General features: G+C 41.4%; 1 protein-coding gene across 1 annotated transcript in view; it reads right to left on the reverse strand.

Annotated features, from left to right (window-relative positions):
- PITPNM3 (PITPNM family member 3) overlaps positions 1 to 25,229 on the reverse strand; it is a gene marked incomplete at both ends in the record, with an annotated part of 148,888 nt that overhangs the window by 94,844 nt on the left and 28,815 nt on the right. Inside the window, one exon of the mRNA XM_082008708.1 lies at positions 18,028 to 18,123. Coding sequence (XP_081864834.1) covers positions 18,028 to 18,123 — 96 coding nt within the window. The remainder of the gene's footprint in view (positions 1 to 18,027; positions 18,124 to 25,229) is intronic.

Consider the following 25,229-nt stretch of genomic DNA (forward strand, 5'->3'; position numbering starts at 1 on the left):
AAGAAGAGGAGGCTGAGAGGAGACCTTATCACTCTCTACAACTACCTGAAAGGGGGTTGTGGCGATGAGGGTGTTGGTCTCTTCTCCCAAGTAACTAGTGATAGGACAAGAGGAAATGGCCTCAAGTTGCGCCAGGGGAGGTTTAGATTGGATATTAGGAAAAATTTCTTCACTGAGAGAGTGGTCAGGCATTGCAACAGGCTGCCCAGGGAGGGGGTGGAGTCGCCATCTCTGGAAGTGTTCAAAAAACGTGTGGATGTGGCGCTTCAGGACATGGTTTAGGGCACATGGTGGCGCTGGATTAATGGTTGGACTTGATGATCTTGAAGGTCCTTTCCAACCTAGTGATTGATTCTGTGATATGTGTAGGCCACTGCCCATATATAATGTTTCTCGGCAACCCAAAAAACAGCCAGACAATATAGCCAAAAGCATGTGGTAGTACACCTAAGTCAGGAAGACAACTAGAATAAACTGATGCAGATAATTGAGTAAACAAGGTTTGTGGTTAGTTTTAACTGGGTATCTGGACCCATGAGTTTTCAGAGCAATTTTATGACTTGTAGACCACTACATAAAAGGATAAAAACATGCATCACTGCCTTTCAAAGTAAAGTTTCAAAGCAAATTCACTTAAATGTACACATAAGCAAGGGAAAATGGGGTAACAATTCACTCTGAATTTTGTTATGACTTTCAACCTCATGCAAGTACCATCAATGAAAGGGAAAAAAATATTTACAAATAAAAGGTATTCTATCTCCTTACCAGACTGCATACAAAAATGTCAAGTCTCTGCTTTACTTTTTTTAGCACAAAATATATTATCACATCTCAAGCCTACGTTACTTAAAGAGGCACAGAAAAGTGTCAGGAGCAGAAAGAAGTTGCTGGCTTCTGCACCCCTGGGAAGGCACAAGGACTGAACGCTGCAAGCCACTGTCTACAGTGCTAGATGTAGGTCAAACTGTTTTTCGTAACACAAACCAAGACAGACTCCAAGGTGTTCTGATTTCACAGACAGTCCTGACATCCATAAACAATCTACATTGTCGAATGGAATTTCACTCCACAGCACTGGAGTCTTCTCTTGCTATTTACTGCCTTTGGCAAGTAAAAGCACCAGATGCAGTTTATCCTTACAAAAAGTTACTTCATCCTACAATTTCTTTATGAGAAGACAAAGGGATACAAAGTACTCCTTGTTTCCTTAGAAGGGCTTAAGTTATCCTTCCTTCTGTTATTGTTCCTCTCCTTACTTCCCATATGCCTTTAGCTGTCATTGATCTATGTTGGAACTGGTTTACCTTCACAAGCTTCAGCAGGTATACGCAGCACGGAGCTGGACACTGCATTCATGTTATCTGCATCTACGAAGCTGAACAGCTATGAGGATTGTATCCAGCCAAGCACGCCCCTATGCCTACGAGGAGCTCACTGAAATTTCAGGAGGAAACTGTGGTGTGGGGGCATGTCATGAAGTGATAGTGATCCTCAATACGCACAACAAAGCACACACTAAAGAACTTAGGAGCAAGTCGCTGTAAAGAGGGACAAATAACACTCAAAGGTAGCCCTTACTCTAACCCACTCCAGTGAACTGCAATGTCACGATATACATTAAAAGAAACAGCCATGTCAACCTCAAATACCAAAAATACTACAGAACATTGTGTATGTATCTTATGCCTATAGCCAGAACACTTGTACTTCAGGGAGGCTTTGTAAAGTGAGAACTCACTCCCGAGGCCGAGGTCTTTTTGCTAGAACCCTTAACTGCAAGCCAAATTCTACCACTCACATGCTTCACCTGGGACCCCAGTCTTTGCCACTCACATCAGCCCACCACAGCGTCCATGTGTCACAGAGTCTTGAGGAATGCAGAGATTATGCCCTCCACACCCAAACTGTAGCAAAATTGGTATTGGGATTCTTGAGAATTCCCAATTTGTGGCCCAGAAAGCCACAAATTCACTTAAGTCTTTCACTATTTTTCAGCTATTGGACAATTCTGTTTCTTGGCTAAAATAATGTTTGCTCACAGAACAGCAATGTGAAAACAAACAAACAGCTGGCATTACAGAGAAGCTCCTCAAACACTGTGCATATGGAACTAGTATTTAAAAAACACCATTCAATTAATTATAAACATTACATCTGTGTCAGTTATGTATAGTACTTTTTGGGCTAGTTGCTCCAATTTTCCTAATAGTTAACTCACAAAATTTTGTTAACCTTCATTAGGTTTGATAGGCACTGTCACAATCAAATTAACAAGATGTTAGTGCTTCAAGTGGTTTAATTTAAAGTTTTGTGATAGTTTATATTTTTCTTATTTTCTTTAAAATTGCAATCATGGACTCTTGTCATTGTCTTAGATTGAAGCGTCTAGCTTCTTTGTTAACAAAATGAGTTGTATTTAAAAAGTACAACAATCTAGTGTAGCTAAAAGCCCAAAACTGTTAAGCCTAATAAAATGCATCCACTTTCAATCTCAGGAATTTTGACTGTTTTGTACCTTAAAGGCTGAAATATTGATGATGACGACTTTGTTCTACCATAAATTTAATGTATTTAGTCTTTGAATTTCTTAATCTTTTTCCCTGAAATACCATCTGCAATTCACCAAAGTTTCTCGGTGCTAGAAACTCTTGGTGCAAGGGATGCCCCAGATTCATGCATGTTGTTCTAGTACTCAGCTGATGGGAACATAATTTTACCAGAAAAGTTGAAAGCTTTTTTAATTGATGATGCTGTAACCCTCGCCTCCTGCTTATTTACCAAATCTGAAGTGTTTTTTGCCTCTTCCCTCCCCAGGCATCAAGTGGTTTTAAAATCCGTCTGAGAATGATGGGCATTTTCAGTGATGATTTATGCTTACTACTTCTTGCTGTTCCCATTTGCCAATTGGGAGTAAGTAACAAGAAGTGTCTTGGCCATTTAAGCCTCATACCGGCTCTTCAGTACGGTCACACAAACACAAACAGAAAAATGTTCAAATTAGCAGAAATGTAGAAGGAACATAGCCCTCAAGACCTCTTTAAGGCCTAGCAGTGGCGAATGTCTGGCTGACAGGTAAGACGTTATCCACAGACAACACAGGGTGATAATGGTTTTCTTTTTTCCTCCTTCATTCCTCTTGAACAAAGTTCAGTGTTGGCATTGCAAGACAAATGAGCAGCATAGCAGATGGCTTTTAACATCGGTAGATGCGTGCAACATGCATTTATACCAGTAAAAAAGAACTGAAAGCAACTGAAATAGGTATGCCTCTAGGGCTGTGTTTTGGAAGAACTTTTTTCTGCTTAAAGGTTTTTGGGGTGGGGGGGTGAGCTGCTTGTCTGTTTTGGAAGTCTGATAAAATGGCCAAATGGGAATGTGAAGGCTTCTTTGAAAAGCTTTTCAAATCTGAGGAAAAAATGCTAGTTAAACAGTGGAATATCATACCCTGACCATTTTTGTGAAGATCTATTCAGCTGTAACTTTCACCTTCTGTGACCAGAGGCATGGTGCAGTTAAATGATAGGGTACTTTCGTGCATCAAGTATCACTAGTTAGCAACATGTTGACATGTAGCTGTACTTTTAAAACTGCTTACTGTTTGTATTATAGTAGAACCTATGGATTTCAAAGAGGTTGGAAATGCATTCCATTTGGAAATGCATTCCGTTTGGAAATGAGAAGCTTGAAGTAGAAAGCCTAAACACTCTCACGTTTTGCATATAGCTTCACTTAAGAAATCTGATGTTTCATCTACAAGTGATCATGTTTTTGCAGTGACATGAACGCATGGCAAATGCCTTACAGGTTTTAGTGGGATCTCTGTGGATGTGGGATCTCTCTGTTTTGGTGGGTTCTCTGTAGAAGAACCAGCATTCTCTTTCCTATTTCACAGATGCAGCAGTCAGGCACAACCAGTCCTTAAGTAGTAGAGATTTGAACTTTCCAGGGTATTTTGGTTGGATTTGTAATCTGGTAGAAGATCTGTTTGTAGGTAGCAAGTTTAACAGTCACCTTTGCAAGTGTGAAACTCTTGTTCTCTTTCAGCAAAGAGTAACCTTTTCAGAAACAAACACCTAATTCTCCTGTAGGCTAAAATGCAATTAAAGCAGGCTCTAGTCTTCAGTGTTGCTCGTACACAACTGTTCAGGTTTGAACAGTTTAGGAATGTATTTGGGAGGGAACAGTGTAGCCTAAAAATTCCGACTTTTTCATCAATCCCAGTTTAGTCTCAGTCCCAGGAATCACAGAATCATTAAGGTTGGAAAAGACCTTTAAGATCATCAAGTCCAACCATCAACCCAACACCACCATGTCCCCTAAACCATGTCCTGAAGTGCCACATCCACACATTTTTTGAACACTTCCAGAGATGGCGACTCCACCCCCTCCCTGGGCAGCCTGTTGCAATGCCTGACCACTCTCTCAGTGAAGAAATTTTTCCTAATATCCAATCTAAACCTCCCCTGGCGCAACTTGAGGCCATTTCCTCTTGTCCTATCACTAGTTACTTGGGAGAAGAGACCAACACCCTCATCGCCACAACCCCCTTTCAGGTAGTTGTAGAGAGTGATAAGGTCTCCTCTCAGCCTCCTCTTCTTCAGACTGAACACCCCCAGCTCCCTCAGCTGCTTCTCATAAGACCTGTGCTCCAGACCCCTCAGCAGCTTTGTTGCCCTTCTCTGGACACGCTCCAGCACCTCAACGTCCTTCTTGTAGTGAGGGGCCCAAAACTGAACACAGTATTCAAGGTGCCGTCCTCACCAGTGCCAAGCACAGGGGCACACTTGCTTCCCTGCTCCTGCTGGCCATGCTATTTCTGATACAAGCCAGCATGCTACGGGCCTTCTTGGCCACCTGGGCACACTGCTGGCTCATATTCAGATGGCTGTCAACCAGCACCCCCAGGTCCCTTTCCGCCGGGCAGCTCTCCAGCCACTCCTCCCCAAGCCTGTAGCATTGCATGGGGTTGTTGTGACCCAAGTGCAGGACCCGGCACTTGGCCTTATTAAACCTGAACTCGGCCCATCGATTCAGCCTGTCCAGATCCCTCTGCAGAGCCCTCCTACCCTCCAGCAGATCAACACCCCTGCCCAACTTGGTGTTGTCTGCAAACTTACTGAGGGAGCACTTGATCCCCTCATCCAGGTCATTGATAAACTGCCAGGAGAGCAACAAAACAGTTAGTTTCTTCCCGTTCAGAAGGAACAGATACAGACTTGGATGAAGAACTATCAGGGACTACACTGCTCACCCATCCCAGAGAAACTTGAGGAAGGAGTGTTACAGTACTAAGTCTTTCCTGATTGCTAGGAAATGTATGTCAATTCAGTGGCTGTCAAATCAGACTTCAACAACCAAAAGACTTAACATTCTCTACAAAGCTATCAACGTGAAAAGACCAGAAAAAAACCTGTGATACATAACACATTCAGCATGCTTTGCCAGCACATGCAGGAAGAATAACACTTGAGCACAGCCTCAGTGGTCTCTGTTTTCTGCCTCCACTTCGAACTTCCACAGTAATTATGAGAAGGGCAAGGCTAGAAGGGCAAGCGGAGACCTCAGTACATCTCCTCTTGCTTTTTTTCTTAAACCAGTTTTCATATGGGCATGAAAAATTTCAAAGCAGAAATATTCCTAACTAGCACATTCACTAGTAGCATAAACTATTAAGGTACCTTTGGTTAAAGAAACAAGTCTTGGGCAATCTTCAGTCAAACCAACACTATGTAAGAGGTTGTCACAGCAAATTATTAGAAGGGTTACAGAGAAGGTTTAGGGACAAGATAGAGCTAAAAGTCACTCAGAGATAGATGCATCTGCAAGAAAGGAATTCTGCATTAAGAATAAAAAACAAGCTTAAAAATTTGCATTTTACACAAACCACAGTGATTTATACGCACTGTAACTGAGATGGATTTTGAACCGCATTTGGCTAGAAAGCCGGCTAACTGGGATCACTACTGCTGCTCTGAGTGCAATGAACATTTTTGTAGACGAAAACCAGTAGGACATCTTGAGTATATCCACGACTACCAACAGGTTGCTATACTTGGAAAAGAATATGTAGCCGAAATTCTTTCTTCAAGTATAATCTGTCTTCAAGCAGAGCAAGATTGTTTTTCACACTCAGGATATAAATACATAGTAGCCCCTACGCCTAACTCACCAACATTTTGCAGCAAGAGTCATGAGCTTTTGCCTCTTGTTATTATTGATAATGATTTTTGTCTTCCATTTAAATGCTTTGAGGAGATTATGGAAAAACCCACTGATTTTTTAAGTTAAATAGAATGAATGTTAATATGAATAACTGTTTACAGAGGGGAGTTTTTTCTCTGCTTACTGTAAACAAAGATCAGTGCTGAAGAGCTCAATACAGCATAGGTGGTTTGGGTAAAGGATATTTCAAACAGCAGGAACAAAGACAAGTGCTGCTGAAAGGCCTTCACATTTACCTCAAGTAGTCTTCATGCCACACAGTTCTCCGAAATCAGCATAGCCCTCTAATTTAGCAAGGGCTGGCCCCTTATCCCTGGGCCATTCCTCTCTAAAGCTCTAACAGGCAAAGGGCTTCCAAGTACACAAATCTGGGCTTGAGCTTTTGTTCCCATTTAAACCTTTAGCACAGTGTTTCCATTAGTATGCACCTAAGCAAAAGATTCCTCCTCCTCTCCTCATGTGTTTACTTATGCCCACCCCTCCGCTGCTGAGGTGATGGCAGCACAATACACTCGAAGGCCAAAGGACACAGCGGGTGCTCGCACATCTAAGGCGGCTGACTTACTCAAAAGACCTGGGCTCGCTTGCTCTGGCCATCACGGCACCTGGGGTCCTGCCTGACCCTGGGAAAGCCATTCAGTTTTTCCTTGCCTTGCCAGCAAACACAGGATGACTTCGAATCTTTCCTTCCATCCCTCATCTGGTCAAACTGTGAAAAGCTTCTTACCTTGTTCACACACAGCTGGAAGTTCATGTTGGTAGGACATGTAATACACAGAGATAATATTTTTAGTGATCATCATTTACTTGAGGAAAATCTGCTAGCACCGAAGCAAAAAAAAAAAAAAAAAAAAAATCTAATAAGCCTAAAGTTTGCAACATGGAAGCATAACCCAGTCCTGCTACGAACTGAGAACGAACTCTCTGCCTAGCTTACAGCATGCCACATGAAAAGCAAGAAACAAAGGAAAGTTGGGCAAAAGAAAACAGTAAAACAGTACTTCTCCCTTTCCCTGTGGATGTCACTAAATTAAGTAGCTAGGCAAGGCAGATGAATTAACAGTCAAAACATGTACAGCTGCTCCATCTCAAACACAGGTGCTTGATTCTCTGTTCACAAGGTTGTCAGAAATTTCTTTTGTTTGAGGAACTGGGGTTTGACCCCAGCTGTTTTCCAGAATGCAAAAGCAGCTCACTAATGTTACATTTTAATTGTGCCCACTGTTGTGCCCTCTGTCTCCTACTTCAGGCTGTCTCTAAAGTGCAAATTACACATGGGTAGACACAGAGTCTGGGATAGCTTCCGAATTCTCCCATAAAGAAACACAGTACTCCAGCTGCACTGTGCAGAAAGTCCTTTCAGCTGCAAGAACATCAAGCACTGATGAAGCTCTCTGTATAAATAACAGAGAATGGGTGAGAAATAGAGGGAAGAAACATTACAGGAAATGTGATGCTGGAGACAGAATAAAGGTATCAAGCTACTTCATTTCTAGGAGGTGAAAGCCACAGCTCTCTCCTGGACAGGTTCTCCTCACTCCAGCACAAACTCCTGCGGTTTCTCTGGTGCTACGTTTAATCCACTGATAACACCAATTACTTCAGCCCACACATATGCTTTCCTCTACCAAAGATACAAGCTCCCTCATCACACAAAGAACTCCTGCCTCTCTTGCCAGCATCTATGCTTTTGTGAACATTTATTTGCCTGACATTTAAACACTCCATTATTCCTGAAGGACTGTTTGGGGCACAGCGGAGGAGGAGGTGCAGTTCTCCTCTCTCTGGTGACCAGTGACAGGACACAAAGAAATGGAATGAAGCTATATCAGGGGAAATTCAGACTGGACATAAAGAAAAGGTTCGTCAGTGAGAGGGTGGCTGGTGACCTGAACAGCCTCCCCAGGGAAGTGGTCATGGCACCAAGCCTGTCAGAGTTCAAGGAACATCTGGACAACACTTAGTCATAGGATTTGGTTTTAGGTAGTCCTGTGAGGAACAGGGAGTTGGACTTGATGATCCTTATGGCTCCCTTCCAGATATTCTATGATTCTATGAAAGAGTACATGCACAAAAATAACAGAACACCAAATCCTCCTTTCCTTTCTTTACCTCTCATAGATGTCCTACTCTTACTTTTTTTTTTTCTTTGTTAAGTGCTGATGCTAATCAGATTGACAGAACATCCTGGTCACTGTTACATGGTTTACAGGCAGCAGCACCAGAAAACAAGAAACTGAAAGTAAGTGCAAAAAGCCAAAAATGAGATAATCTATACCAGAGAAGGTTTTCTACCTATGCCCTATTATTAATACACAAGACAGCAAACATAAAAGTTTGTGTTCCCACTAGTACGTTACAGAATATAAATGCAGTACTGTCATCCTTCAGGTAATCCACTAATACCATCTTCTCCTTCAAACAATTTGGATTTTTCGAAGCTTGCTGCCAGACTGGAAGGCAGGTTGATAATATCAATTTAGTAATCTTCACTTCCGCCTCACAAGGACTCTCTCTTAGAATGGACAGCTCACTCCCCCTTCCCAGATCATCTTTCTAAGAGCTGGTACTGAAAACTATCCACCATTTCAGCTTTTTTTCAGAAACAGAAAAAACAGCAAAAGGCTTCTGTCAGAATTCTCTTTAAAAAAATTTTTGGAAGCACAAAGTAATGGCATCCTTCTTGCATCCTCTTCAAAACTGGGTTCTACTTTTCCTTCAAGACTCATGAAGAGATGCAAGGTTCTAGTAGCTGGGATCTGATGATACAAACACATAATTGACCAGTTAGGCTAAAACATCACCTTGGTGCTGTACAAGCACATCAAAACTGACCTCCTGCTTCGCTGTCTTTACCAAAACACTTGCAAGGGAATCAGGACTAGCACACCGCTGAGGAAGCCTCCACTTTCCTTCAGTGAGGCCAGTGATGGACATCAGTATAAAAACATGGGACTGTGTGATTCTTTTTTCCTTCCTTACATGTTTAAACTTAAGAGAAAGCCCGGCTCCCAGCATAAAGAACAGAAAAACTGAAGTCTCAACCATCTCAAATAGGAATTTCCCATAAAATATTACCTTTTTCCCTCCACTCTTCCAAAAATTTATGAACAACCAGTGGGAACAGAGCACCATCTCTCATTCTCTTTATGCCTAGATGTCTCCAATACACATTTAATTTTGAAGCACATAAGCAGTTTATCACATATTAAATTATTATCTCTCACTAAAAGTCTGTTATTAGAGGATTAACAAGTCAGTAACAGATGTCGTTCATTATCTACACATAGCAGTCACTTTTTATTTCAAGTAACAATTAGAAAAAGGATAGCCACTGTCATTAGAAGCGTTTCAGACTACATAAACTGCTCCTGAGATTAAAAAAATTAAGAAGTATTTAATGACAGCTGTATTAATACTAAATCAATATACTTTACATACAGCATTCTGTACTCAAAAACTAGGAGTATCGTGACATTTCTCCCAAATATATTTAAAATATACTATGTAAAATATTACACATGCACACTTACCATCTTCCTTCCAAGCTTTGGAAATCATCCTGCCATAGAAGAGCCGAGACAGTGGACAGCATCAGAAATGGAAAAATCATTGCACAGACATTCTGATTTTGAAGTAGTTTGTCTCAGAAAAGAGGAATTAAAATAATGGAGGCAGTAGACTGGGACAAGAAAGATTTGGGATTGTCTTCTCCATTCCAAAATCCAATGCATTATATACAAAGCGTTCTTGATAAAATTTGCCACTGCAGTAGACTCACAGCCTACCCAGCGTTGGCTAGCACATGGAATATAGCATACTGAGTCCAGAACTGTTACTGACAAAAAATGAGGCCCAAGTCCTGCTACACCCTATTCTAGGCAAGTACAGAGTGAGCAAGGTTTTGGGAGGGAAGGCTGCATAAGCCTTTGAATCACTTCAGTTTGACAGAAATGTAGAGAATATTCTCAAGCATGAAGAGGAAAAAGAGCTTGGTGGGAGCACAGGATGCTTTTCAAAAGTGAAGATTAAGATTTCATCCTTCTTCTTCCAAATCTTTCCAATTTGAGCATTCTCAATTCATATAACAACCATATTTTTGATTTTCAGAGCCTGGGTACTCTGAAAAAATAGACTTAAAAAACCCCAAAAAACCAAACTTCAAACCAGGCACCTCAAGTTTATAGTACTTAAGCAGTCAGTTTGATAGGGGTTTTTTTACCCAAAAAGAATCTGGATTAACTTCAGTGAACTATAAGGTTTCTCCAACATGCATGAACTCCAGGAAGAGGATATCTTTCCTCACATTTCTGAAGCATTGTGTGAATCTAGTGCATTAATAAATTACTGCTTATACATTAGTATCATCACCTACGCTAAACAAAATGGGAAACATACCACACATTACGAGAATTGATGACACTCTGGATAAACTCATAGCACTTCGCACTGATCAACAATAAAAGAATTTAAATACATTTTCAAAGCATCAAAATATTGAAACTGCTATGTCATGATATGACAATGTCTGCTATAGAAAAACTCCATTTCAGCATCAAATCTGCCATCTGACAAAAGACACTGCACTGGCTTTAAATGACACAGCTAAGTATCTGAAACTAAGAATAGAGACTAGCTATCTGTTTTAGGCAACAGCTAAAAAAGATTTATGAAAGCTTTATGAAAAGGGAGTTTTAAAAGACTGCTGCCTCCAGTATGCACAGAAATATCTGGAAACCTTAATACCTGTATTTGTCTCTTGAACAGTCCTGTAGGTAGACAAGGCAATGGAGAACTATGAGTGCAGTCCGCAGATATAATATACTACAAACACCAGAGACAAAGAGCTACTCTAATGCCACAGATGCAGGGCAGCAGTAGCAACATCAAGCATTTGGGTCTCTTCCAAACAGATGGTAAACCACATATCATCAGCAATGAATGTATCGCATGGAAGACAACACGCTTGCAGAAGTGCCTTCCATAGATGTTTAAACTCGGGGTGGGGAGCAGTGGTGGAGGGAAATGACACCCACTAAAAACTGAGGCAGAGAAAGATAGGTACCTTGACATTAAAACATTCACAAGCCATCTTCCCAACACAGCCTTTTCTTAAAATTCTTGTAATTCAGTGAATGAGGGTCAGCATCCTCACACCTTGGGAGGCTTTTTTCTAAGCACAATAGAATTTTACATGACACTTTTGCCTGAAAGCACAAACACACTGAGGAGTGCTTAGGCCTCCCAAACTTCCCCTTTAGTTCATTGGCAGCATTTCCAAACAATATTCAAGTTGCTCAGCAGAGCATTTTAAAATTAAATAAATGAGACAATAAATGAGACTGGTGGATATATTTTCAGGAGAGGAAGGTGCAGCAAATTAAGAGTAGCTCTTAATTACCAGAGAGCTACCATAGCCTCTTTCATGAATAAGAATTTTGAGAAAGCACACACAGAGCTTGGCTTGAAATATATAGCACATATCCATTGGCTCCAGCTTTACACAAACACAGTAATACAGAAGACAGTGCCGTAAGGGTCATTTTAAGAAGGCAAAAACAATGACAAAAGTTTTTATGCAGATTAAATAAACTCAGCTGTATTCCATGCCAGCTCTTCAATCTTTAGCAAAGCTGTCAGCATGCTTTTGACTGTAACATTGCTACACTTAGGAAGTGTCCTCACATTCTAAATCAGGAGCCTAACGCAGAGATAAAGAAATTACGAAGAAGGTATGTTTCTGATAGGTCAGACTCTCATCTGCTGGACTAGTTTAAATCCAGAATAACTGTTTAAGTCAGAGGTCATTTGAATTCAAAGTCAGTCAGAAAGTGGCTACAGGCAAACAGCAATATTACGATTCGCATCTTATTACAAACCTGATATCAAGTGTTAACTCTGCTTCTTCTGAAGGAGTCCACAAAAGCCTGAAATCACCTCCCAGGTACTTTAATACCACTCTAACTTCTAGTCACCTGCCAGAAAAGACTTCTCATAGGTTACAATTGGAAAAATGAAAACCTAGAAATCAAGTTAATAGTTTTATGACACTCTGAAAATCAGTGCCCTAAAATAGACTGTATGTACCCACAGTACATCTATTGTTTAACCACTTCCTCATACTGCCTCCTATGAAGAGTCCACTGCCCAAATGGGACCAGTCTTTAAGTCAGACAATCACACCTTTCTGTCACATGGCGCGATCCAACTTAATCAGTTTTGCCATGTCTTTTCCACATTATTCCCAAGACATATCTTTAAAGTCTTTCCATTCCTGGAAAGGACGTCTTGCTAACTTTGTGAGGTGGTATGAAGGAAAGCATTTGCTGAATGAGAACTTGTACCAGAACTCAAATGTTGTAGGGAACATTTCTGTCAGACCACTGGGCATGGATAAAAGACTCATGATAAGTAGGTAGGTGGATGCTTAGATACACTGGCTTTGTTTTGTTTTAACTTCCACACATTGCTCCTTGTGCTTCCCTCTGCCAGCTGCTCCAGCCAGTAGGCTCTGTGCTGAAATTAGAGCTGCAAGTTGCTAGACTTGTCAACAGCGCATAAACACCCCAAAAAGGGCAGGGAAATAAGAGGAGCAATTTTTTTAGCACAAAATCAAGATACCAAGAACAAAATTAATCAAGGTAATAAAGTCATAACAAGAAGAAAAAAAATTATATTTGTCTTCATACTAGTGATTGGAGTCTTAAGTTATAAAAAAGAAGTGGAATTGTTCATTTAGGAGCATGAATGCAACCTAGTTTGCAGTACATGGACTCAATGAGAAGAGTTACACAGCAACTGTTAAAATAAATGCTTACAGCCTGTTTAGGAAGCAGTACACTGACCAAGGGAGGGAAAAGGCATACAGTTTGTCAAAACCAGTATTCCCTGCTTCTGTATCACATGAAACCAAAACTAACAAATGCCTACCAACAATGCTGCAACTCCCCCTCCCGCATACATACATCAAACCACACAACAGTTTCTGTTCTTAATGCACATGCATCCTTCTTCCACACTTCTACATTTATTCACTGACTTCAACAAAAAAATAGCAACTTCCATGATTAGCTGCTTTGGATACAACTCCAGACTGAGCCTACCTTTGGCCAGTTTCCTGCGCTTATTTTGTTCTTAGATCTCCTGTTGCTAAAGCCAAATTATGCTTCTTTCATGACTACATTTGGCTACTATTTACACCAGGGATCTGGAGTGGTAAACATGGCATGTTTTAGAGGCCTGACTAGCAATGGCAGTCTCACTGCAATGTCAGTACATGCTGCTGAGATCTCTTTTCATTATCAACTTTTGGCTTCATGCTCTTAAGTGTCAGCTATCAGGGAGCATCATCTAAAAGGGAGGTTAGAGGGTTTTATTATTATTTATTCACATATGGGAAGATACATATTTGAATACACATGACTCTCCCTCAGCTTTGCTCTTCAACCTCATTTTCTAGAAAAGTCATAGTCCTAAAAACATGATGAAATTGCAACAATTTCACATTATGGACCCCATTCAGAGCAGCACCCTATGCAGAATCACAGAACGGCAGAGGCTGGAAGGGACCTCTGAAGATCATCTGGTCCAACCTCCCTGCCAAGGCAGGATCACCCAGGGCAGGTTGCACAGGAACACGTCCAGTCGGGTTTTGAAGGTCTCCAGAGAAAGAGACTCCACAACCTCTCTGGGCAGCCTGTTCCAGTGCTGCATCACCCTCACAGTAAAGACGTTTTTCCTCACGTTGAGGTGGAACCTCCTGTGCTGCAGTTTGTGCCCATTGCCCCTCGTCCTGTCACTGGGCACTACTGAAAAGGGACTGGCTCCATCCTCCTGACAGCCACCCTGCAGATATTTATAGACATTGATAAGGTCCCCTCTCAGCCTTCTCTTCTCCAGACTAAACAGCCCCAGGTCTCTCAGTCTTTCCTCATATGAGAGATGTTCCAGTCCCTTAATCATCCTCGTAGCCCTCCACTGGACTCTCCAGAAGTTCCCTGTCTCTCCTGAACTGGGGAGCCCAGAACTGGACACAATACTCCAGATGAGGCCTCACCAGCACAGAGTAGAGGGGGAGGATAACCTCTCTTGACCTGCTGGTCACACTCTTCTTAATGCACCCCAGGATACCATTGGCCCTCTTGGCCACCAGGGCACATTGCTGTTCCATGGATAACTTACTGTCTAGAAGGACTCCAAGGTCCTTCTCCATGGAGCTGCTTTCCAGCAGATCAACCCCTAACCTGTACTGGTGCATGGGGTTGTTCCTCCCCAGGTGCAGAACTCTACACTTGTCCTTGTTAAATTTCTTGAGGTTCCCCTCCGCCCAGCTCTCCAGTCTGTCCAGATCCCGTTGAATGGCAACACAGCCTCCTGGTGTACCAGCCACTCCTCCCAGTTTTGTAACATCAGCAAACTTGCTAAGGGTACATTCCAACCCTTCATCTAGGTCATTGATGAAGATACTGAACAAAACCGGACCCAGTACTGATCCCTGGGGAACACCACTAGATACAGGCCTCCAACTGGACTCTGCGCCACTGACCACAACCCTCTGAGCTCTCTTGCTTAGCCAGTTCTCGATCCATCTCACAGTCCACTCATCCAATCCATATCTCCTGAGCTTCACTATGAGGATGTTATGGGAGACAGTGGCAAAAACCTTACCGAAGTCAAGGTAAAACACGTGCACCGCTCTCCGTTCATCTACCCAGCTAGTCACTCCATCATAGAAAGCTATCAGGTTGGTGAAGCATGATCTCCCCTTGGTGAATCCATGCTGACTACTCCTGATAACTTTCTTTTCATCCATGTGCCTGGAGATGGCCTCCAGAAGGAGCTGTCCCATCATCTTCACAGGGATGGAGGTGAGGCTGATCTGCCTATAATTTCCCGGGTTTTCCTTCTTGCCCTTTTTGAAGTCCGGGGTGACACTTCCTCCAGTCCTCCAGCACCTCTCCTGTTCTCCATGATTTTTCAAAAATGATGGAGAGAGGTGTTGCAACATCAGCCAGCTCCCTCAGCACTTGCAGGTGCATCCCATCAGGGCCCACGGATTTCTGAGTGTTCAGTTCAGCCAAATGATCTCTAACCCAAACCTCATCAAACAGTGGAATCTTCCTCCCTCCACGCTTTTTTGCTTATCTCCAGGGTCTAGGATTCCTGAGTAGTAGTCTTAGCAGTAAAGACTGAAGTGAAAAAGGCATTCAGTAACTCTGCCTTCTCTGCCGCCTCTGTCACCAGGGCTCCCACTTCATTCATCAAAGGTCCCACATTTTCCCTAGTCTTCCTTTTACCACTGATATACTTGAAGAAGCCCTTGTTCTTTTTTACTTCCTTCGCCAGATTTAGTTCCAACAGGGCCTTGGCCTTCCTTTTTGCATCCCTGCATATCCTGACAACAATTTCTAGCTGTGGTAAATCAAGAGGATGCAAGCATCTTTCTGAAAGAACATGAAGTCCACAGTCAATTTCACAGATTCTAGAGACAGAAGGATCCATTAAATCATTTCACCAGACTTCCTGAATAAACCCCATCAGATAGTTTCCTCTTGCTATACCTGACCAACCAAACACAAATCATTTGACTTTCATAAAGGCACTATTCCAATACCCATCTCCATTTGGAACTGCCCGATTTCAATGGACAGTTGTAGTGTTCCAGGCAAGGCCAGAATTTTGTGCCACGTTTTCAAACTCCATTTTATTTTGAAAACTTTTCTTCCCGTTTGATTGAGGCTGTTGCATACAAAGTGTGACAAAAAAAAAATTTAAAAAAAAAAATCTAACTCATGTAAGCAGCTTGTCTTTCAAGTCAAATTTTATAGCTACAGTACGCAATTTACAGAAAGGAAAATGGAAAACAAGTGGTCCACCGTCAGAAAAAGTCACCATCATCGTCAGAGCAACTAGAAGATAAAGTGAAGTCGAGGCATCCTTGGATGGAAGGAAACAAACTTGTATTTTGAATAATACGCAGTAGTAATCTGATTAATATTAATTATGCCTCTGCAAAAATAGCTTGTTTAGGAAAATAATATTGCAAATTCAGCCTCACAGAAATAAATCAGTGAGTTGTCAGTGAAGTTGCTTCAGAGCACAGAGCTGATTCCCCCATAAAAGCTGTTTCACTGCCTGCCTCCTATCCTCTGCATTTTTAAAGCAACTAAAAAGCTCCTGCTATAACAACTCCTTCATGCTGAATTTCAACTCAAGCTTATGCCAGCATGCAAACACAAGAGTCAGTCACCAACCATTCCTGCAACAATTCCACCCAAAAAGAAAATTAAAACATGATGAAATATGAAGTTCACCGCAATACAGCAGACATTTAATGTGAAATACTGCCTTAAAAACACCAACTGTCATTTGCAACACCACCATGCATCTCCAGACATCAAACCAGCACACAGCAATGAGACTGAAGACAATGCAGTCCTACAAAAGAAAATTAATTTGCTCAGGAACAGGCCTCATTCAAGAACAGAATGCTCAGAAGGGAGAGGATTTTCTCTCTGTACCATAAATATCAACTGAGGGAGAAACTGAGTGACAATCTCACTCATGCAAATGTTTTTACCCTTAGATATCTGCAGAACATCTGCTGAGTGTGCTGTCAATGAAGCAACCAAACTAAAAATAAAAAGCACATCCAAACCCAACCTGAGTTTCCCATGGGACTGTTGAGTTTTCCACTTCGGTTTAGGTTTACTTCAAACTAGAAAAGAAGTCTCAACAAATATTTGGGGGGGAAGGGAATCCATCTCCTTTTCAATTCTATAATTATAGAATTGTTTGGGTTTTAAGAGACCTTTAAAGAACATCTAGACCAACCCCTCCTGCCATGGGCACAGACATCTTTCACTAAATGAGGTTGCTCAAAGCCATGGGGATTGCCCTGTACTTAATGAACCAATTTGCTACAAAAGCCAAAGGACATTCAACAAGTTTATTCCATCACCCTTCACTCCTGACTTCCAAGTAACATGACGACATACGGACACAGCTCAGTCTGACCTCAACAGCCTACACTATTAAAGATCCTACAGGATTTCATGGTAGTAGCAGAATTAATGCTCCTTTGCTGGTTATTCTCTTCAGAAAAGCAAATGAAACACATCAGAAAAGCACTAGGTTTCGCTCCTGCAAACAAAACCAAAACCAGAGGCCTCAACTCCTACTGTAGGTGGGAAGTTGTGTGTGCACACAACCTACAAACTTTACTCCCTCTTCAGAGCAAAACTTGGCATGATAAAGAGCATGCCAAGATTCAGGGTCTCATCAGATGTTGTAGGGAGCATTGCATTTTGGATTCAGCTGATTAAATCCACAAGCATTCAGATATTGCTGCTTCTTGAACAAGCAAAGGTCCCAGTCACTTCAGTGAAGGTTTTGCCAGAGGGAAAAAATCTAGGCCATTCCTTTTAAAAGTTGGCCATCAGTAACAGAGACACTCATCGCCTTCACCAGGAACTCTAATCAAGAGCACTCCAACTATAACATCATATACTACCTGACCTGTAAACAAGCTGGGCCCAGGAGTCCCCATGAAGCTCTGTACTGTTGTAGTCATGCTGCTTCTGATGCCAGATGCAGTTTGGGGCAGCTCGCTCATCCACCCCAGCACTTCACCCATCTCCTGTAAATTTAGGCCCGTTCAGAAATCCTTGAGAGATCTGATGGGGTGTTTTCAGATCTCAGTCTAATGAGGACAGTGTTGTCAGTTCATCCCCAAAGGAGCTTAGTTACTTGCTGCAAAATTGGGTAAAGAACGGGGAGGGGAGGACAAAAACGTGTACTGACCTCGTGCATCGAAGAATTCATCATCGGAGCTCTCCACAGAGTCTTTAAGGACATTCTGCATGTGCCACTGAGCACCACTGAATCGGCACGGGCCAGCTGGAAATACAGAGAGACTCACATTAACTGAAGGGAATGCTCACCTCTACTCCAGGCTTAAAGAAAAAAAAAAAAAAATTAATAAACAGTTTGTGCAGATAGCTCAGGAGGATCATTTTGGTCAGCGTGCGTACTTTAATCTCAACAAGCAGTCAGCCAGGGTTCTCAGGATGGCACAAAAATTATACCTGTCGGTTCCACCTAAAAGAAGTGATTAAAACAAGCTCTTGTTAAAGATAAGCCGGCATCACTTCCAGCTAATGCAGTGACTTGAAAAGATACGTTTTTCCCTGTTGAATTCATCAGGCTGTTCTATTCCAACATTCAAACTGTACATTGCTTCTAAGACATGAAGCAGCATTTCCCCAGAACATGGCAGTAGCTCCTATTTAAATTCAATTTCACTTCTAAAAGAAGTGCCATCCTATTTGGCTCACTGAGCTTTGTTTTGCTGAAGCCTGAGGCTTTCATTTGAAGCCTGTCATTTGAAGACAGGAAGGCAAAATGAATTAGAATAGGTACAGTAACAGATATAGTAACAACAGCTTAGATGGTCCCAAAAGATTATCATACTCAAACTAACTTGTAATTAGTAAACCAGACCTGCCTAACTATATCAGTTCTCCTTACATCTACAGCAACTCAACACTAGAAAGCAGCAGTGAAATATATTGCCTTACATTAACAATAAAGTCTCCCCCAAATCAGTGGGGAACCAGGGATCCAATCCAGCTTATCCATACCAACACTACAGCTATTGTAGAAAGGACCCTCATTAACCAACAAGAATAGTGTCCTTGGTTTTATTAATTTCTCCAAATGATGACATCAGACCTGAAATCTAACATCCTGAGGACCTGTCCGCAAAAGCATTCTCTTTCTCCCAGTAGTAAAAGAGCAGCTTAAGCAGGAGAGGCATCCTTCTACATTATACTGGGGGAAACATGCCACTAGGTCACAGCCTTTTCTTCTACTTTTACTCCATCTATAGTTGAAGTAATCAGAAATATAAATGAAAGGTGGCAGGAAGAAGCAGATTTTAGCTGGCCAAGAAGAGAGACAAAATAATAATCAGTTAATAGCATTTTAATAGCTTTAAAAACCCAAAACAAAACAAAAAACACAATTATTTTAATTGGTTATTAAGGAGTCAGTGTTCATCACAAGAGTACAGTATGTATTGGGAATATGTCCAGTTGTATTTGGCAGCTACCAGAGAATTCATACAGATCATTACATTTACTGTTACAGATTTCTGGAACCTTTTGCTAGTGATAGGAATCAGTAAACTGAATTATTCCTTACCAAACAACACCTTACTGTCCCTCCATTCAAATATATATATCCTATAACTTATCACTATAGTCGTCAAAATAGCGGTAGAAAGAACACTATTCAGAATTTCTAACAAAGAAAAGTCTGCATTTGGTCAATGCTTGGAAGAGCAAGAATTCCAAAATTTCAAAAGCACAAGAATGGGAAGCACCACAAAAAAGCCAGAGTGACAGATGGGAAAAGGAGAGCTTGCAAAATTCAGTCTTTGGATAAGAGCCCATATGCTACAAAAGAGCAGAAGGAGGGAATAATCTGCCTCACCTTTGAAGATGCTAGCTCTGAAAATCAAAATGTAACACTGTTGAAGGTATGTGAGAAATTAAGCTGAGGGTATTGTTTAGTCTCTATGAGTAGTTAGGGAGGCGCAACGCTAAAGGAAGGAACACCACAATCACACAGGGAATGCAACTACTGAACCATCCTAACTAAAATATAATTAACATATAATTGGCATAATAAAAACCCACCCTTGAGTGGGGAAACCACCTACTCACAGAAGCCCCTTCCTCACTGAGCATGCGCAGTAAAAAAGAAGGACGCTGTGACTTGAAGTGGAGATGAGACTTGTGAGAACCAATGGGAACAAGGGTGACGGAGCCAACTTGCAAAAATACTGATAACTGTTGCTCAAAATGTATAAATATTTTCCGTGTGTTAACAGAGGAGTGCTAGCTTTGTGGGCCTAGCACCCAACTCTGCACAGCTTTGGAATAAAAGCAAGTATCTTGACTCTCTGTGTTTTTCAGCTCTCTGCACACTGGGTGAAAGAACCCATATTTGGGACAACAATACTACTAGTCTTAGCAGAAAAATTCTTGAGCAAACTACTCTTTTTTCAGCCTTATGTAGAATATTAGATTTCCTGATCACAGACCTTAAGATCTATGACCAGACAAAAGGAACACAGTAAACCAGGAAATTTATGAAGAATCTATAAATGAGAGGCTGGTCCACAGAATATGAGAACAAGAGTGAGAATGAGAGAATGACGAGAAGGCAAAGCACTGCCTCAAACATCTCAAGAATGTTCAGATTTTTCCTCTGCAAGGAAACAGCTCCTCACTCAGCTACCCTGGTCAGTCAAGTATCTGTAACTATTGAAGCTGAAGTTCTGTACTATGGATGTTTATTAAAAGACAGGAATACTCAAACTAAGTCAGATATATTTCATTGGTAACACACAGTTAATGCCTTCTGGGGTCCAGTAGATGCAGACACTCACATACTGAACACAAATTACACACTGAGAAAATTCTGCTCAGATTTTCCAGGCCAGATGTCTGTACTGATGACAGTTCTTCCAAGACTAAAAACTGAGGAGTCTGATTTTTCATATCCACCACAAGAAGTCAGAGGGCTACATCTGCAGAAACAAAGAAACAAAAATGCCACAACAAAAAATACCCTCTTATGGCAGCAGATAATTTGTTTTGAAGAGACATTTAGGGCCCTGACTTTTAGAAGTTAGTTTTTCTGCACTTTTAAAAGCCATATAACCGTATGCCTCTAGTCACAAGCAAAACAAACCAGAAGAAACAAGTATTTGGCATTTTGGATAATTATTTTCAGGATTTGTCTTACCATGATTTTAAAGATTCTAGAATTTTTGTTATGTCAGTCAACTGTATTTCCCACGGATTGGTGAAGTCCCATTCAGTGTGGTCTTGGACTTCCATAATTCTCAAGCAAACACTTAAGATTTAAGACCAGAAGGACCCACACACTCTTCTTTCCTTTCTTCTTTGCTGCTCCTGGTATCTAGTACCCTTGCAAAATACACCTTCAAAGAACAAATACTAAAAGTTACAGGATTAATCCAACACCTGCAATATGTGGGCCAGTTCTTTCCATTTCATGGTATATGCCTTCTCACCTCTGTTTATTTGGCTCCTCTGCTGAAGACATGAAGTTCTTCTGGGAAGAAACTGTCTGCTACTGTTTCTTTTTATGTAACAGATTTTGAGACATCACCATGACAAAGATGGTAAACAACATCAAAAACACTACAAAAATCACTGAAGAGTGAGGTAGTTTAAGCATCTGGATGATTCACTAATTTGCATCTGATAATAACAAAGGCATTTTCAGCATGGTTTTCTTAATCAAATAAAAATTCATTCAGATCAAGACATATATGACTGTTCCACTTCTGCATACCAGAATTGACCTAGAATTTAGAATACAAGGATTCAGAATGCAGGCTATTTATCAAGGAAGTCTCCTGGCACACAGAAAAAAAATATTAAAAAAAATTTTAATATTTCATTCCAGAAATTTTCAATTGGACTGTGAAAATAATCTGACCTGCATTTGACTGGAGGAAATCTTAGAATTATAGAATCTTTGGTCTGGAAAGGACCTTTAAAGGCCATCTAGTCCAACCCCCTGCCATGAGCAGGGACATCTTCAACTAGACCAGGTTGCTCAGAGCCCTTGTCCAGCCTGACCTGGAGTGTTTCCAGTGATGGGGCATCTACCACCTCTCTGGGCAACCTGGGCCAGTGTTTCACCACCCTCAACGTGAAAAATGTCTTCCTTCTATCTAGTCTAAATCTGCCCTCTTGTAGTTTAAAACCATTACCCCTTGTCCTATTGCAACAGGCCCTCCTGAAAAGTCTGTCCCCATCTTTCTCAGAAGCCCTCTTTAAGTCCTGGCAGGCTGCAATAAGGTCTCCCCAGAGCCTTCTCTTCTCCAAGGCTGGGCAACCTCAACTCTCTCAGCCTGTCCTTACAGCAGGTGTGTTCCATTCCTCTGATCATTTTTGTGGCCCTCCTCTGGGCCCGCTCCAACAGGTCCATATTTTTCCTGAGCCTGGAGGGCTCCAGAGCGCTCCAGGTTGGGTCTCGCCAGAGTGGAGCAGAGGGGCAGAGTCACTTCCCTCGACCTGCTGGCCCAAAGGAATTTCAAGGTCTAATGTGCATGTTGAGGTAGCAATTTCCTAGGGGACAAAACCAAACAAACAAAACCACAAAAAACCACAAACACACACCACTAGTTCTTTAGATACATTGTTTTATAACAGATGCTATAAACAAATTTTACTTTCAGCTCACATTGACAAAGTTCCTATTTATCCTTGAGATAAAAGTAAACTTTGGACATTTTCATTAACGAGCCACATCATATAGAATAGCAATCCTGACAACTGTGGGTAATGGAAGAAGGCAAGATTTTTGGTAGATGTACTTGAATTCCACACATTCTTAAAAAAAAAAAAAAATCCAATTCCAGTTCTTGCTTCTTAGTCCATTTTTTTCTACTAAAGGAAATGAAATCCAAGAAGTCAGTCCAGAAAGCACATTTATTACTTGTACAACCTCCAACAGCATAGCTTCTAAACATCTCATAAGAACACATGCACTTCCCCTTACAGCACTTCTATCAAGTAGGGAACTACTTTTTCTCCCATTCATGATGCTGGGAAAAAGATACATTCCTAAACTTATGCTAGTAAAATTAGTTGTGTCTCATATAGACGAGGCCTCAGGATCCCCACAGACACCTTATTTCACTTAGGCCCCAATTTTTAAGTCTGTAAACTTTCATGAAAGGACCTAATCTTGAACTCACATTTAACTTCAAGTCCAAATGCTCTTTTGGGTTGATGGCATCTGCATGCAAAAGCTGCATAGGTTTAATAAAAACAAAATAATCACTCAGATGCTTCTGGACCTATTGTAATCAGTACGTCTTAATGCCTTTGAGATACTATCTATCTGAATTGTGTGTTTTTCAGCAAAAGGAGGTAAAAACAAAACAAGCAGGTTTACAGAATCACAGAACGGTTGAGGCGGGAAGAGACTCGTGGAGTTCATCTGGTCCAACTCCCCTGCTCAAGCAGGTCACCTAGAGCAGGTTTCCCAGGACTATGTGCAGACAGCTTCTGAATATCTCCAAGGAGGGAGATTCCACAGACTCTCTGGGAAATCTGTACCAGAGCTCGCTCACCCTCACAGTAAAAAAAAAAAAAAAAGTGTTTCCTGATGTTCAGAGGGAACCTCCTGTGTTTCAGTTCATGCTCATTGCTTCTTGTCCTGTCACTGGGCACCACTAAAAAGAAGTTGGCTCCATCTTCTTTACACCCTCCCTTCAGATATTTGTTTAGTTGGCGAGAGCAATACAAGACTGCTGACCAAATACCTCAAATACACTAGAAAAAAACATCGATGAGTACTGCTGTCACCTCACCTCTCCAAGACTATCTTCCTAGTTCACTACACTCAAGGCCCATATACTTCAAGCTTCTACAGACTACCGTTAATTAAAGGTATTATGGCTGATACCTATTTCTACATCCCAGCAAAGCAGAGAACATTCTTCGTCTTCAATCACAGAATCACAGAATCACTAGGTTGGAAAGGACCTTTAAGATCATCAAGTCCAACCATTAATCCAGAACCACCATGTCCCCTAAACCATGTCCTGAAGCGCCACATCCACACGTTTTTTGAACACTTCCAGGCATGGCGACTCCACCACCTCCCTGGGCAGCCTGTTCCAATGCCTGACCACCCTCTCAGTGAAGAAATTTTTCCTAATATCCAATCTAAACCTCCCCTGGCGCAACTTGAGGCCATTTCCTCTTGTCCTATCACTAGTTACTTGGGAGAAGAGACCAACACCCTCGTCGCCACAACCCCCTTTCAGGTAGTTGTAGAGAGCGATAAGGTCCCCCCTCAGCCTCCTCTTCTCCAGACTAAACAATCCCAGTTCCCTCAGCCGCTCCTCATAAGACTTGTGCTCCAGACCCCTCACCAGCTTCGTTGCCCTTCTCTGGACACGCTCCAGCACCTCAACATCCTTCTTGTAGTGAGGGGCCCAAAACTGAACACAGTATTCAAGGTGCGGCCTCACCAGTGCCGAGTACAGGGGCACAATCACTTCCCTAATGATGCATAACTTCCCAAGGCCAGCCCACTAACAGTAATTACAGAATACAGTTGATTGCATTTAAATCCCCACAGGGTACAAAAAACTGCTTGCTCCTGAAGCCATGTTTCACAGTCTCATTAGAGAGAGAATGCTCAACAACAGCTTAAAAAGTATGTTCCTTCTAACTGAAGCAGCAGTACTAATACACTCATTTCACATTTTCACCTTTTTTTTAACCTCTGTTTTTATTTCCGTTTAAGAAAATCTCTGTAACAATATACAAAGTTTTTAAAGGCTGCAATTTTTTAAACCATCACACCAATATGGAGAGTTATTTCAAGCTTTACTTAACACAGTAACGTGTATATTTAAGTTGTTTGTTAAAAAAATATATACCATCAGGTACTAGGATCACGCTTGGTACTGTAGTTTTTTTTTCTGTCAAGCATCCACTTGAAAAACTCTCCAATTATGCATTCACCTGATACAGTAAGTATGATTCATTGACGACTCATTCCTCATTATGATTATCACTCATTTGCTATGATTCATTGATACAGTAAAGCAAATGTTTAAAGACTTTGTAACAGCCACTACTTTTCCTCAACTCCCAGTTCCCTTAAAAATATAGATAAATTTGCACTCATTTTAAGAAAAAGAGAAAAAGAAGATTCTCACCCTGAGCTGTTTCCAGACCAAAATAAGGAACAATAAAGCCAGGGTAGACAATTGTGTGCACACAGGTGTTTGTAAGCATGCAGAAGTATCCTACAGAGACAGCTCTTAACTGTGTGCCTCAAGGTCACAGTGCTTAATAGCATAAACAGCACAAAAGGGCATGGAACTTTATTGGAAAGGGAACAATCTACAGACTCTAATGGCAATAGTGGCAGAGGAA

This window comes from Phaethon aethereus (genome assembly GCF_964289735.1).
Source record: "Phaethon aethereus genome assembly, chromosome: 19".
NCBI classification, from domain to species: Eukaryota; Metazoa; Chordata; class Aves; order Phaethontiformes; family Phaethontidae; genus Phaethon; species Phaethon aethereus.